We start from the raw sequence: 16332 nt of genomic DNA on the forward strand, positions 1-16332 counted from the left end.
CTACACTAGATGTAGTGGGATATATAGAAAGCATAGATGGCATTGTCCTTGCTCTCAAGTAGAAACATTATACTGACTGACAGTGGTGTGTTGAAATTGTTAAAATTTCAGGAATGCTGTAAACTGTTGATAGCTTACAATTGCTCGTGGTGAGAATATTTACACTATGGAAACTAGCAAAGGCTGCAAATCAGATCTGGTATTTTTAGGTGCTGTTTGTTAAACATTTACCTGCTCACCATTGTGCATAAGTAAATGATTATATAAATGTAGGGCAGGTGCCAGGTAGAGTGCAATTAGACCAAGGTGAGTTTAATCAAAGGAATTTCTCTAAAGACAGGAAAGGGCATTTGATAGATAAAACAACTCTAGTGTTCTGGCCCACCTCTTCCAAGAAGCCTTCCCTGACTCTTCATCCCTCACTAATTTTCCTCTTCTCTAAACTCCTTCAGAAATTACAGTACTCAGTCATGTAGTACAGATGATATATGTTCTCTTTATATTTATTGATTATTTTACATCTATTAGTCTTGTCAATCTAGACAGATTGTAAGCTTGTTGAAGGAAAGGACTACGTATTAGACCAGAGTTCTCAAAGTATGGTGTACAGTCTCCTGGGGATCTCTGAGACCCTTTCAGGGAACCTATGTGACTCCCTGTTTTTATAATAATATTAAGAAATTGTTTGCCATTTTTATACTATGTTGACGTTTGCCATAATAATGCCAAAGCAATAGTGGACAAAACTGCTAGCACCCTGGCTTGAATCAAAGCAATGGCACAAACCTGTGCCACGTGGTGTGCTCAGTCACTCAGTCTTGTCTGACTCTGCAACCCCATGGACCATAGCCTGTCAGGCTCCTCTGTCCATGGGATTCTCCAGGTGAGAATACCAAAGTGAGTTACCATGCCCTCCTCCAGGGGATCTTCTCAACCCAGGAACTGAACCCGCATCTCTTATGTCTCCTGCATTGGCAGGCAGGTGCTTTACCACTAGCACCACCTGAGAAGCCCAGCACAAACCTTTACTAGTGATCATTGAATACTTCATCATCACACACTCTCGTTTTTTAAAAAGTCAGTTTTACTCAAAAATGGCTGTGATAAAACAATAAAAATTGTTAATTTTTTTAAATCTCAACTCTTGAGTTCAGATCTTTATAATGTTCCATGTGACGGAACGGAAAGAATGCATAAAGCGCTTGTGCTGACGTCAAAGGCTGATGTTTGTCTCAAGGAAAAGCACTTGTGCGGTTTGAGGTGTGAGCTCAACAGACCTCTTTTTTCACAGAACATCAGTTTTACTTGAAAGAATTACTGACAGACAAAGTATGGTTATTCAGTCCTGGGTACTTGGCAGACATTTTCTCAAAATTGAGCAGAGTGAGCCTGTCATATCAAGGAAAACAACTGTCAGTGTTTGTCACCAAAAATAAAATTTGAGCTTTCATGCAAAACTTAGAATTTTGTGTATGATGTGTATCCATCACTGTTAACTTGACAGTTTTACATAACTTTTCTAATGCGCCCAGTAGTGATATTAACAATTGTTATCTCGTTTCTATTGTGTAACAAAATGTGTTGATTTGAAGGTTCTGTATGACCGTCCAAATGACATGTTACAGAATCACGTAAGATTAAAATATCCATTCAGTTGGCAAGTAACTACATTTCAACTCTTATAAGGAACTTGTTGGGTTTTGGTGTAGTCTCAAAGAAGAATATCCACAGTTTTCTGAAAAGGCTGTTAAAATGCTCTTCCCAAGAATTTCCAGGTGGTACAGTGGTTAGGACTCCATACTTTCACTGCAGTGCCCTGGGTTCAATCCCTGGTCAGGGAACTAAGATCCCACAAGCTGTGCAGTGAGGCCAAAATTAAATTAAAATGCTCCTCTCTTGTCCAACTACGTATCCATGTGTGGCCAGTACCTTCATTTACATCAACCAGAACATGTCACAAAAGATTAGATGCAGAGGGACATGTGAGAATCCAGCTGTCTTCTACTGAGCCATACATAACAGAGATATGTCAATGTAAAACAATCTCATTCTTCTTACTGCATTGTTTTTTGTATTGGAAAATGTTGTGTGTGTGTGTGTGTGTGTGTGTGTGTGAGAGAGAGAGAGAAAGACACTCATGCGCACACACACACACACATTCATATCCTTCTCAGACCTTAGAATGTGACTTTATTTGGAAACAGTGTCACTGCAGATGTAATTGTTAATATATAATGGATTATTTTGACCTTAAGTGAATTAATAAATATTTTTATCACTTTTACTTTCTAATAGTGTAAATATCTATAGATATAATGTATATGAGCAGAATTTCTTAGGAGTCCTCAATAATTTTTAAGAGTGTAAAGGGGTCCTGAGACCCAAAAAGTTAAGAACTGCTGTCTCAGATTATTTTAGTATCCATTTTCTTTATAGTACCTTATTGCATGTTACACACTGGAGAAGGCGATGGCACCCCCACTCCAGTACTCTTGCCTGGAAAATCCCATGGACGGAGGAGCCTGGTAGGCTGCAGTCCATGGGGTCGTGAAGAGTCGGACACGACTGAGCGACTTCACTTTCACTTTTCACTTTCATGCATTGGAGAAGGAAATGGCAACCCACTCCAGTGTTCTTGCCTGGAGAATCCCAGGGACAGGGGAGCCTGGTGGGCTGCCATCTATGGGATCACACAGAGTCGGACACGACTGAAGTGACTTAGCAGCAGCAGCAGCATGTTACACACATGCCAGTACACTCCCTCTTACTGGACACCTAGCAAATTTGAGAAAGAAGCTATTGATGAAACTGAAATATTATGCAGACCTTGATTTCAGGCCATAATTGATCATAAAGTATCTGGAAGCTATAACCAGTATCTTGGTATCTAGTTTTCTTAGAAACTTCTCAGTCCTTTGGCAAGTATTTCAAGACAACTTCTCATAACACCAGCCATAGGTATGTATTTGATGTTCAGTTCCAGCAAAGAGCATCTACCTGTTTGTTCTGTTGAGTTTTCCTTAAGGTCTCTAACCTGAATTTTGTCCTTGTAAATGTGAGCCACCATGTCACAATTCCAACTTATATGGCCTCAAGACAAAGTCATATTATAGACAATGTGCTACAACAAAAGCCTCACTAAAACAAATCTTTCCAAGCCCACTGTATGACCCACTTATTTCAACCAGTATTTAATAAAATAAAAAACATTTGGATAGTCTTAGAGTCCCTGTTGGGAGGGATTGAGGGCAGGAGGAGAAGGGGACAACAGAGGATGAGATGGCTGGATGGCATCACTCACTCGATGGATGTGAGTCTGAGTGAACTCCAGGAGTTGGTGATGGACAGGGAGGCCTGGCGTGCTGTGATTCATGGGGTCGCAAAGAGTCAGACACGACTGAGCGACTGAACTGAGCTGAACTGAGAGTCCCTTTATAACAAGATTTGAGATACTGTATAAAATCCTAACCAGATGACTCAGTCATTATTTAAGTGATATTTAACTGATACCTCTGTCCATAAAAGTATTTGAAGTTTCTCCTTAGAGCTCTTCCCTCTCCTTGATGCTAAGGCTACTGGCAATAAGGCACACTGTTTCTTTCCCTGAAGGAGTGCTCAGATTGCTGACCTACAGCAGAAGCTGCTGGACGCAGAAAGTGAAGACAGACTAAAACACCGCTGGGAGAATATTGCTACCATTCTGGAAGCCAAGTGTGCCCTGAAATACTTAACTGGAGAAGTAAATATTTCTTCCTATCAGCCATTAGGGGTCTGGTTTGGTGGTCTGAAATAAGATGTCAGCCTGGAATGTTGTCATAGCGCTATTGCTACTGTTCGTGGCAGAAACCACAATGACACTATCATTAGAGAAATAGTTTTATTGGTAAAGGTTTGTGTGAGCAAGTACAGCCTGTCACTTAAAAAAATATAAATAACTTGCAAGCTGATACTCATGCCTGGCATATAACAGATGTTCAATAATGTTCACTGTTATGAAAAGTTTAGCATACCATAGTAGGCCACTGATCAAACATAAAATATTATACTATACTACTTTTTAAAACTCCTCTGATATGTATTCAAAAAGTTTTAAGTACAATCCAGGAGAGACAAAATCTTTGACATAAAAATATTCATTTAAGGAAAATCCGTCTTCACTGACCTTAAAATAATATATCATCATCCATTGTCACAAAAGGAATTAAAATTGATCACCTCTGGTGATTGAGGCAAGCATACAAACTCTTAACTCTGCAAGTTTATAAGTGCTATCCTTTATACATTTTTGTGTTGGGTTAGCAGATTTATCCTACTAAGGAAATCCTTATTAGTCTTGTGAACACTGGTATTTATGATGTTCACCATCTGGACTAGTAGAGAATATGCAACTAGGTCACCATAGGATATCAATCTAGCCTAAAGAGCCAAAGCTGCAGTTTCAGCTACTGTGTCTACAAGTTCCAACATGTGAACCCGGGCATTCTGAAATGAGACATAATTAGCCATAAGGGTGTGACTTATGGATTTCTCTTTAAAATTAAGGAAGAACTTTTTGAATATCAGAATTTGGAATTGTCTGATACTCTTTGTGTTAGATTCATTCTTGCCTTGAAGTAGAACAAGAGATTAAATGACCTTAATGGTGGCTTCCAGCTCTAAGATACCTATCTCAGCAGTTAACTGTCTGGGCTCTTGGTTTGAATGGTGTTGTTACTATTCAATGGTAGAATCCATATGACATGAAAAAATAAGACTAGACATGGACATGGAAGAATATTTCTCAGTCAGTTTCAAGAAAGCTGACATTTTCCTGCCTAATGAATGGGGAAAGGTGACCATTCTCCAAATAAACTGATCTTCTTTTATCCCTTCCAGCTGGTCTCCTCCAAAATACAGGTCAGCAAGCTTGAAAGCGACCTGAAACAGAACAAGGCCAGCCATGCTGACATGCAGAAGATGCTGTTTGAGGAACGAAGTCATTTTGCTGAAATGGAAGCAGAGTTACAGGCAGAGCTGGTGAGAACAGAGCAACAGCACCAAGAGAGGGTAAGCTGGCAAGCCAAGAAGCCATACTGAGAAATAAACCATTGTTGCTTTCTGTTGTTGGTTTAAAATAATAATAGTGGGAGGTATGAAGTTTCCTGCAAAAGGTCATGTAGTCTTTTCCAATCTTTGCAAATAAGAAAACAGAAACAGAAAAATGACTTATCTAAGTTTACACGTGCCAGTGACAGTGGCTCTTAGCTTCCAACTTTTTTTTTTTAATATTTATCTACTTATTTATTTGGCTGTTTCGGGTCTTAGTTGCAGCATGCAGAATCTTTCGTTGCAGCACACAGGCTTCTCTGTAGTTATGGCCCAAGGGTTCCAGAGCACGTGGGCTCAGTAGTTGTGGTGCACAAGCTTAATTGCCTCATGGCGTATGGGATCTTAGTTTCCCAACCAGGGATCGAACCCATGTTCCCTGCATTGGCAGATGGATTCTTAACCACTGGACCACTGGGAAGTCCCTTAAGCTCCAACTTTAATACCAAGATGAACATGCTGATAATACTGTGGCTGTGCTTACTACTTCAAGCCATGAGAGTAAAAGAGAATAATTTTCTTTGAAATCACAGGGGAATAACTGCATCACTTCAGTTCAGTTCAGTCACTCAGTCATGTCCGACTCTTTGCAACCCCATAGACCACAGCATGCCAGGCCTCCCTGTCCATCACCAACTCCCAGAGTCTACTCAAACTCAACTCCATTGAGTCAGTGATGCCATCTACCCATCTCATCCTCTGTCGTGCCCTTTTCTTCCTGCCTTCAATCTTTCCCAGCATCAGGGTCTTTTCTTTTTTCTTAATATAAATTTATTTATTTTAATTAGAGTTTAATTACTTTACAATATTGTATTGGTTTTGCCGTACATCAACATGAATCCACCACATGTATACACATGTTCCCCATCCTGAACCCCCCTCCCCCCTTCCTCCCTGTACCATCCCTCTGGGTCATCTCAGTGCACCAGCCCCAAGCATCCAGTATCATGAGTCAGCTCTTCGCATCAGGTGGCCAAGTATTGGAGTTTTAGCTTCAACATCAGTCCTTCCAATGAACACCCAGGACTGATCTCCTTTAGGATGTACTGGTTGGATCTCCTTGCAGTCCAAGGGACTCTCAAGAGTCTTCTCCAACACCACAGTTCAAAAGCATCAGTTCTTTGGCAGTCAGCTTCCTTTATAGTCCAACTCTCACATCCATACATGACTACTGGAAAAACTATAGCCCTGATAAGACGGACCTTTGTTGGTAAAGTAATGTCTTTGCTTTTTAATATGCTGTCTAGGTTGGTCATAACTTTCCTGCCAAGGAGTAAGCGTCTTTTAATTTCATGGCTGCAGTCACCATCTGCAGTGATTTTGGAGCCCCAAAAAATAGTCTCTCCCTGTTTCCATTGTTCCCCCATCTATTTGCCATGAAGTGATGGGACTGGATGCCATGATCTTAGTTTTTTGAATGCTAAGCTTTAAGCCAACTTTTTCACTCTCCTCTTTCACTTTCATCAAGAGGCTCTTTAATTCTTCTTCAGTTTATGCCACAAGGGTGCCGTAAGGTTGTTCTTCAATTTATGCATATCTGAGGTTATTGATATTTCTCCTGGCAATCTTGATTCCAGCTTGTGCTTCATCCAGCCAAGTGTTTCTCATGATGTACTCTGCATATAAATTAAATAAGCAGGGTGACAATATACAGCCTTGACTTACTCCTTTTCCTATTTGGAACCAGTCTGTCATTCCATGTCCAGTTCTAACTGTTGCTTCCTGACCTGCATACAGATTTCTCAAGAGGCAGGTCAGGTGATCTGGTATTCCCATCTCTTTCAGAATTTTCCACAGTTTGTGGTGATCTACACAGTCAAAGGCTTTGGCATAGTCAATAAAGCAGAAATAGGTGTTTTTCTGGAACTCTCTTGCTTTTTTGATGATCCAGCGGATGTTGGCAATTTGATCTCTGGTTCCTCTGCCTTTTCTAAAACCAGCTTGAACATCAGGAAATTCACGATTCACATATTACTGAAGCCTGGCTTGGAGAATTTTGAGCATTACTTTACTAGCATGTGAGATGAGTGCAATTGTGTGGTAGTTTGAGCATTCTTTGGCATTGCCTTTCTTTGGGATTGGAATGAAAACTGACCTTTTCCAGTCCTGTGGCCACTGCTGAGTTTTCCAAATTTGCTGGCATATTGAGTGCAGCACTTTCACAGCATCATCTTCCAGGATTTGAAATAGCTCCACTGGAATTCCATCACCTCCACTAGCTTTGTTCGTAGTGATGCTTTCTAAGGCCCACTTGACTTCACATTCCAGGATGTCTGGCTCTAGGTGAGTGATCACACCATCGTGATTATCTGGGTCATGAAGATCTTTTTTGTACAGTTCTTCTGTGTATTCTTGCCACCTCTCCTTAATATCTTCTGCTTCTGTTAGGTCCATACCATTTCTTTCCTTTATTGGACTAAACTGAAATTCCTTTTTCCTCTTATTCCTTTGGTACCACTGGGTTGTATTTTTCTCTAGGTGCTGTACCTCCTCAGTCAGCTGCAACAAAGCCAAATGGCAGAGAAGCAGCTAGAAGAGTCAGTCAGTGAAAAGGAACAACAGCTGCTGAACACCCTGAAGTGTCAGGTACGGACATGAGGCAAAGCTCTCCAGAGATGGGGTCCACAGGCCTGACTTAGAACTCTATCTGATTTAGACCATTGTTTATCCTGCAGAAAAAATTACCTACTGAAAAGAAGTTTATAATGGTAGCCTCTGTTGCTTTGTTAGCCCTATTTGGTCAATTTAGGGATGTTTAGGATGTAGCCCTACATAGGATAACCTCTGTTTTGGTACAGAAATGAGAGTATATACTTTGTACCAGACTTTAAGGCCTCCTCGTTCTTTCTCTCAACTGTGAGCTCTAAAGAGTTGAGAAAGTTAAATCATCCAGTAGAATCCTAGGGGCATTTAGCTCTCTCTTTCTGTGCCTGCTATGAGTTGAGACCTGACCTGTTTATAAAATGCCTTGGGGTCTGCATTTCTTCCAGAGTCTGGGAACACCACACCCTTTAAGAGCATGTTGGAGCACTATTTTATCCAACTTAGCATCTTTTTCCTGAACCACCAGTCTCTAAGTTTTCCTTGGCACCTCTCATTGAAGACATAACCAAACTTGTTAAGGTCCTGTACATGAATCCAGTTGTCTTAAGTGCCAAGAAAGTTTAATCAGGCTCATTAGTGCGGCAAATAAACTGCTTAATCTGTGTTGAGAAGCATGGACAAAAGCATCCAAAGATGTCAAAGAGACAGCTAACTCTCTGGGTGGGTTTCTTTATTGGCATCCTGATGTGAATAAGGGATATGAGGCTAGAAAATAGAAAAAAATGAAGAAGGTGTATAGGGCAGAGCCCATATTTCCTGTGAGTGTGGTCATGGCTGCTTGGGAATGTTGGAATAGAGGTGGCATTCAGTACATCTAGGAATTGGTGGGGATCAGGCATTTTTTTGGGTGCCAATGCCTGCTGTGCAAAAACCATCTGCTGCCAGCAACTTGGCAGTAGTGTGTTTTCTTCTCTGAGTTGTTTGGTAACCCATAGGTAGTACCCAAAATAACCCCACCTATCACTGCATTATCTGGAAACAGGATGAAGAACTTGAGAAGATGCGGGAAGTGTGTGAGCAAAATCAGCAGCTTCTGCGAGAGAACGAACTCATGAAGCAGGTACTGCAGCTTCCCACCCATGTAATAAGCCCTGGAAGACCCTGTTGCAACTGAGACCAGCCCTTGGTAGCAACTCCTAGTATATGTAGTGACTTGGCTCTATTTTATGAGGTCTTCATCTAGTTTCCATGTGATATGGTCATGTGCATTTCAGATGATATAAAAGATATATTTAAATTTGCTCCTTTCTGAATCTAATACTGATCCTGTAAAGTGGGAATCCATCAACCTACTTTACTATTATCTGGCCTCACTTTACCATGGCTTAAAATTAAGCTAATTAGGATTCTGTTTCATCCATGAACACTCAGAAGCTTCCCTGCAAAGTACACTTTGTCTCTTCTTTTCAAATAGAAACTGAACCTCCTCCAAGTAGCCAGCAAACAGAAATCTCATCTTCCTAAGGATACCCTTCTGTCTCCAGACTCTTCTTTTGAATATATCCCACCTAAGGTAAACTACTCAGTGCCTGTGATATCTTCGCATAGCCAAGGTTTGTGGTGAGTGTGCAAAAATCTCCTTTTTTAGAAGTGGTTGAGAGTTAAAATTCCCACATTCCAGCATCTCAAGTTTCCTTGGAGTCCCAGATAAAACTGCAGTACAATCTTGAGGAAAATACAGTTTCTCCCTCCCTAGAAGCCTGTCTTTAGGCCATGTACAGGCATTATGCAACACAGCTGAGGAGGAGGAACAAAGAGCAATGTTTAGCTGTCCATCTAAAGATACTTATCATATCATGAGTCCCTCCCTCCTCCCTCAGATTACTCAGCCTCTGTCCCTTCAGTTTCTTTCCCTTCAAAGACTGTAAGGTCAAAAGCTAAAGCAGAATTTTCTTCTGATTGGTAAAGCCAAGTGGGGTATCTTTGAGGGCGTCTAAAATCTATGCTCTGAGAATATAGCTGGCAGCAGCTACTAAGAAGATAAGATCCACATGTTGTTGTTGTTCTTAGTTAAATAACCATTCCAAACCTTTTTTTCTTAGCCCAAACCTTCCCGTTTTAAAGAAAAGTTCCTGGAGCAAAGCATGGACATCGAAGATCTAAAATACTGTTCGGAATATTCTGTGAATGAGCCTGAGGACAATGATGGTGATGGTGGTGATGAAAATGATGAGGAATGGAAGCCGACAAAATTAGTTAAGGTGTCCAAGAAGAACATCCAAGGGGTAGGAGGCAGCTCATCTCTTTCAGGAGTTCTATTCATTAGTCTTCACTGCCAGTGAGAATGTGCCAGCCGCTCGATCCCATTCAGAGGCACTGGCTCCACTGAGGGGCGTTCATTGGGCAAGCTCTATATGGAACCCAGGGCTAATTGAGAGGGCTGCCTGGGTGCACAGAGGGGTTCTTTTCGTGTTTTCAGATTCTTACCCAGTCTGAACAGGTAGTAGTGTTCTATACCGTCTCATTGAAACTGGTTCCAGTGTGATCATAATAACCTTTCACATTTTTATAGCACTTTACAGTTCATGAACTATTCTCATATGTTACCTCTTTTCATTGTCACCCAAAAAAAAAAAAACCCAGTGATGTATTTATTGTTTGTATTTTACAGCTGGATCTGAGACTCAGGAGAGTGAAATGACCTTGCCCAGGCACATAAAACCAAGTGAGAGTCAGGACTGGGAATCAAATGTTCTGACTCCAAGTCCAATTTATTTCTACCACACCATGGTCAAATCAGTAAAAACCACAGACCAACTTTAAAATCAAACACACCAAAGGCTAGTTAGGAACAATCTGACTTTGAGACATGCTCTATTTACTTACTGGAGAAGGCAATGGCACCCCACTCCAATACTCTTGCCTGGAAAATCCCATGGATGGAGGAGCCTGGTAGGCTGCAGGCCAAGGGGTCGCTAAGAGTCGGAGACGACTGGGCAGCTTCACTTTCACTTTTCACTTTCATGCATTGGAAAAGGAAATGGCAACCCACTCCAGTGTTCTTGCCTGGAAAATCCCAGGAACGGGGGAGCCTGGTGGGCTGCCATCTGTGGGGTCACACAGAGTCGGACATGACTGAAGTGACTTAGCAGCAGCAGCAGCTATTTACTTACACAATGACAATGCTACATATTTACCAAACCTAGATGTTTTATGTTGAAACACTAACTTCCCAGGCCTTACAGTTCACTACTACCCCAGCTGTGCCCTGCAGCCACATTCCACTTAAAGAGAACAGCTCACAAATTACCTTAGCTGGATTCCTAGAAGGTTACTCAATTTCATTAGCTGATAGCGCACTGGGGAACTGAGCCTTGTAAAGCCACAAACACCAGAGACAAGCAAGTCATGAGAACTAGATCATTGCGGTGGCATTAAGTCATTTGCAAAGTCATCAGGAATGCAACAAAGTCACCATGTGTTCTTGGTGGAACTAAGAGCTCATCCTTAGCCTCAGAGAGCTTATAATTTAAATGGGAAAACAAAACAAAGAACTAGGAAGCATCACAGAACCTCGGGGCTTCCCAGGTGGTGCAAGTGGTAAAGAACCTTCAAGAGACATAAGAGATACGAGTTCGATCCCTGGGTCAAAAAGATCCTCTGGAGGAGGGTATGGCAGCCCACTCCAGTATTCTTGCCTGGAGAATCCCATGGACAAAGGAGCCTGGTGGGCTATAATCCATAGGGTCACAAAGAGTCAGACATGACTGAAGCGACTTAGCATGCATGTACACATAGAACCTCAACCTACTCATCTCAGGGACATGGATTGAGGGGCCTTGAAGAGTGACTATAAAGCCAAACCAAGTAGACAGACTTTAAGGACATGCCATGAAAGAGATGACTATTGCTGCATTATAAAACAGAAAAGGAAATACAGTCTTGGGGGACCATTTTCTGGCACAATGAATAACATATTGCAAAGTCTTGTTAGTAGAGGTAGTAGTGTAACAGAGTTTGGACATTGAGAGAAAATTGGGAAGAACATGTCTTTCATTCATTTACTCAGCAAGCATTTATGCTGTCTACAGTGATTGAAGTGGAATGCATGAGCTGAATGTTGATGAAAACGTCAGCCAGGTAATAGAAAGCAAAGATGAGAAGTACACACAGAAACAAATGGTAAAGGACCTAAAACCCTGGGAAGGAGTTTCCAAATAGGAAGCAAATATGGGTATACTCGTCTTTGAGAAATGCCTATCACACACACACACACACACACACAAGTATATATATATGCACTATTGCTATAAGCTTAAAAAAGGAAATATGAAAGTATAGCAAAATATTGCAAGTAAGTAATAATTGTTATCAATGATATATCCTATGTCTAAAACACTGAGAGATGATTCTTTTCTAGACTTTCCCCCTGATTTTATAACTTGAGAATATAATTGGGCTTTAAGAGGGGCAAGTTGACAATTGAGTTTCTCCTTTTTGGTGACCTTGAAGTATGCTGTAACTGCTCTTTGATCAGACTGCTTGTAGACACGTCAGCTTTAGACCTTGATGGTTTGCATGAAGGCCATCCTTATTGTTACTGTTGCAACACAGCTGAATCACTAGGTATCTGGACAGGAGACTGCAGCAAGCACCAAACTGATGACTTGTCCAAAGCTAGTGCTGAAAAAATAGGTTTCCTCATTCAGCTGTATTTCCTATATGTACTAAGGAGATGCCAAAGGATAAAGAAGTGATAGCTTAGAAGCCAGGTAGACATGAGTTCTGTCTTGACTTTGCCACTGTTTAGTTGGATGGCCTTAAGCAGGTCACGTAATCTCTCTGGGCCTCAGATTCTTTATTTATGTAATAAAAGGATGGGACTATACTAGTGATATATAAGGTCTCTTCCAGCACGAATATCCTGACTTAAAGTTGTATTTATGGGTTTTGTTGTTGTTTTTAATATGTGGGTTTTAATAATACCACCTTTATATGGTATTATATGGTATCTGAGAAGTTAAAAGAAATATATGTGAAAGCACCTTGTAAAGGATAAAATACCAGGCAGGTATTGGTATTAAAGCACTGTAACCACTATTACAAATATTCCCATTTGTCCCCTTTGGCAGAAAAGGAGCAGGTATTCTGGTCTCTAGTAATAAAAGAATGGAGATGAACTGGGATGGGAGTGATTTGTCCAAGGGCATGCCAAGTATTGAATATAAGACTAGAGCCCAAGTCTCCTAATTCCTAACCTGGTATTTATGTTACAATTTTTACCAGTTTTTATCATTCTAAGATATAATATAGCACTGAAATCAGTGCTAGAAGAACTATAGACTCTAAAGAAATAATTTTCAACCCTGGTTACACATTAGAATCTCCCAGGGAGCTTTTAAACACAGGTAGCCTGAGACCCCACGCCCAGATATTCTGATTTAATTAGTCTGAGGTGGGACCCGGCGTTTTTGAAAAACTCCCCAGAGATTTCTTATGTGCACATGGACATCACCAGATGGTCAGGGTTGAGAACCACTGGCATAAAGGAACCCCAGAGGTCTTTCATCTCTACTTCCCACTCTAGATGAAGACTCTCTATTATAGTGGTTCCCAGTTATGGTGTTGGGACATGCTGGTTGGTTGCTAGCAGTTGTGGTACACACACATGTGTGTACACACATATACCACATACATCATATTTGAAATTATGTCTGTGCCAAGGTCTTGCTCCCTCTCTTATATTTTGATCCCGGTTGGGAAAAAACAGGATGAAGTTATAGCTAGTACACCTGGCATTCATGTGAATACATCTAACGTGTAGGTCATAACTGTTCTATAATACCACTCCCAGGTGTTTATCTAGCGTCTGCTTGCTTGAAAACAAGCAGTCTACTGGGGGAAGCTCACAGTCTCACAGGAAATCCCATTATATTCCAAGTGGCTGTTAGAAAGTTGTACTTGGTTGAGCGAAAGTGTGCTGTCCTATAGATCATCCCATTGAAACTTTGGCTATGTAAAAGTTGACTTGTTCTTCCTTATAACAACCCCTCAGATACCACTTTCCTACCATTAACCCTATGGATAAAATGAAGACACATGGCCTGGGTAATAGAGTGTTTTTGAGACAGATAGATAAATGTGTAAATGGTCAGAGGACCATACCCAGCATATAGCAATCAATGGATCAATGTCATTCTGGTGAGGTATCTCTAGGACATGTCTTAGAATGCTATCTTTTGCTCTGTCTTATTCAAAGGAGTGAAGTTGGGTTTTGTTTTGTTTTATTACATCCAGTATTGGCAAAGGTGACTGAGGTGGGCATTTCTGTCTGTTGTTGTTAAAATGTAACTTGGCATACCTTTCTGGAAAGCACCTTGTAAATATGTATCAGAAGCCTTAAAAATATTCCTATCAGCAGGAATTTTCAAAGGGAGGGGACATATGTATACTTATGACTGATTCATACTATTCATGGGGTTCTCAAGGAAGAATACCGAAGTGGTTTGCCATTCCCTTCTCCAGTGGACCACATTTTGTCAGAACTCTCCACCAGTATGAAAAGGCAAAAAGATAGGACACTGAAAGATGAACTCCCCAGGTCAGTAGGTGCCCAATATGCTACTGGAGAAGAGTAGAGAAATAGCTCCAGAAAGAATGAAGAGACTGAGCCAAAGTGAAAACAATGCCCAGTCGTAGATGTGACTCGTGATGGAAGTAAAGCCCAATGCTGTAAAAATAATATTGCATAGGAACCTGGAATGTTAGGTCCATGAATCAAGGGAAATTGGAAGTGGTCAAACAGGAGATGGCAAGAGTGAACACTGACATTTTAGGAATCATGGACGGAAATAGGAGAATGTAATTCAGATGACCATTATATCTACTACTGTGGGCAAGAATCCCTTAGAAGGAATGGAGTAGCCCTCGTAGTCAACAAGAGTCTGAAATGCAGTACTTGACTGCGATCTCAAAAACGACAGAATGATCTCTGTTTCCAAGGCAAACCATTCAATATCACAATAATCCAACTCTGTCCCAACCACTAATGTTGAAGAAGCTGAAGTTGAATGATTCTATGATGACCTACAAGACCTTCTAGAATTAACACCAAAAAAAGATGTCCCTTTCATTGTAGGGGACTAGAATGCAAAAGTAGGAAGTCAAGAGATACCTGGAGTAACAGGCAAGTTTGGCCTTGGAGCACAAAATGAAGCAGGGCAAAGGCTAACAGAGTTTTGCCAAGAGAACAACACAAGAGACCACTCTGCACATGGACATCACCAGATGGTCAGTATTGAAATCAGATTGATTATATTCTTTGTAGCTGAAGATGGAGAAGCTCTATATAGTCAGCAAAAACAAGACCAGGAGCTGACTGTGGCTCAGATCACGAACTCTTTATTGTAAAATTCAGACTTAAAGAAAGTAGGGAAAACCACTAGACCATTCAAATATGACTTAAATCAAATCCTTTATGATTGTACAATGGAAGTGACAAATGTATTCAAGGGATTAGATCTGATAGACAGAGTGCCTGAAAAACTATGGATGGAGGTTTGTGACATCGTATAGGAGGTGGTGATCAAAACCATCCCCAAGAAAAAGAAATGCAAGAAGGCAAAATGGTTGTCTGAGGAGGCCTTACAAATAGCTGAGGAAAGAAGAGAAAGCAAAAGGCAAAGGAGAAAAGGAAAGATATCCATCTGAATGCAGAGTTCCAAAGAATAGCAAAGAGAGATAAGAAAGCCTTCCTCAGTGATCATTGCAAAGAAATAGAGGAAAACAATAGAATGGGAAAGATTAGAGATCTCTTCAAGAAAATTAGAGATACCAAGGGAACATTTCATGAAAACATGGCATAATAAAGGGTAGAAATGGTATGGACGTAACAGAAGTAGAAGATATTAAGAATCTGTGGCAAGAATACACAGAAGAACTATATAAAAAAGATCTTAATGATCTAGATAACCATGATGGTGTGATCACTCACCTAGAGCCAGACATCCTGGAGTGCGAGGTCAAGTGGGCCTTAGAAAGCATCACTATGAACAAAGCTAGTGGAGGTGATGGAATTCCAGTTGAGCTATTTCAAATCCTAAAAGATGATGCTGTGAAAGTGCTGCACTCAATATGCCAGCAAATTTGGAAAACTCAGCAGTGGCCACAGGACTGGAAAAGGTCTTTTTTCATTCCAATCCCAAAGAAGGGCAATGTCAAAGAATGTTCAAACTACTGCACAATTGTGCTCATGTCACATGGTAGCAAAGTAATGCTCAAAATTCTCCAAGCTAGACTTCAACAGTATATGAACCAAGAACTTCCAGGTTTTCAAGCTGGTTTTAGAAAAGACAGAGGAACCAGAGATCAAATTGCCAACATTCATTTGATCATAGAAAAAGCAAGAGAATTCCAGAAAAACTTCTACTTCTGCTTCATTAACTATGCTAAAGCCTTTGATTGTGATCACAAGAAACTGCTGAAAATTCTTCAAGAGATGGCAATACCAGACCACTGGACCTGCCTCCTGAGAAGTCTATATGATGGTCAAGAAGCAACAGTTAGAACCATACGTGGAACAATGGACTGGTTCCAAATTAGAAAGAGTACAACACACTATATATTGTCACCCTGCTTATTTAACTTATATGCAGACTATATCATGCTAAATGCCGGGCTAAATAAAACACAAGCTGGAATCAA

General features: G+C 40.7%; 1 protein-coding gene across 4 annotated transcripts in view; it reads left to right on the forward strand.

Annotated features, from left to right (window-relative positions):
* Window positions 1-16332, forward strand: part of KIF4A (kinesin family member 4A) — a 128146-nt gene that overhangs the window by 104841 nt on the left and 6973 nt on the right. For all 4 annotated transcript variants that reach the window (XM_070290308.1, XM_070290309.1, XM_070290310.1 and 1 more), the window contains exons 23-28: window positions 3610-3739; window positions 4876-5046; window positions 7564-7671; window positions 8672-8749; window positions 9104-9202; window positions 9732-9914. In XM_070290308.1, the coding sequence (XP_070146409.1) occupies window positions 3610-3739; window positions 4876-5046; window positions 7564-7671; window positions 8672-8749; window positions 9104-9202; window positions 9732-9914 (769 nt within the window). The remainder of the gene's footprint in view (window positions 1-3609; window positions 3740-4875; window positions 5047-7563; window positions 7672-8671; window positions 8750-9103; window positions 9203-9731; window positions 9915-16332) is intronic.

Source organism: Ovis canadensis, chromosome X (genome assembly GCF_042477335.2).
Source record: "Ovis canadensis isolate MfBH-ARS-UI-01 breed Bighorn chromosome X, ARS-UI_OviCan_v2, whole genome shotgun sequence".
Classification (NCBI taxonomy): domain Eukaryota; kingdom Metazoa; phylum Chordata; class Mammalia; order Artiodactyla; family Bovidae; genus Ovis; species Ovis canadensis.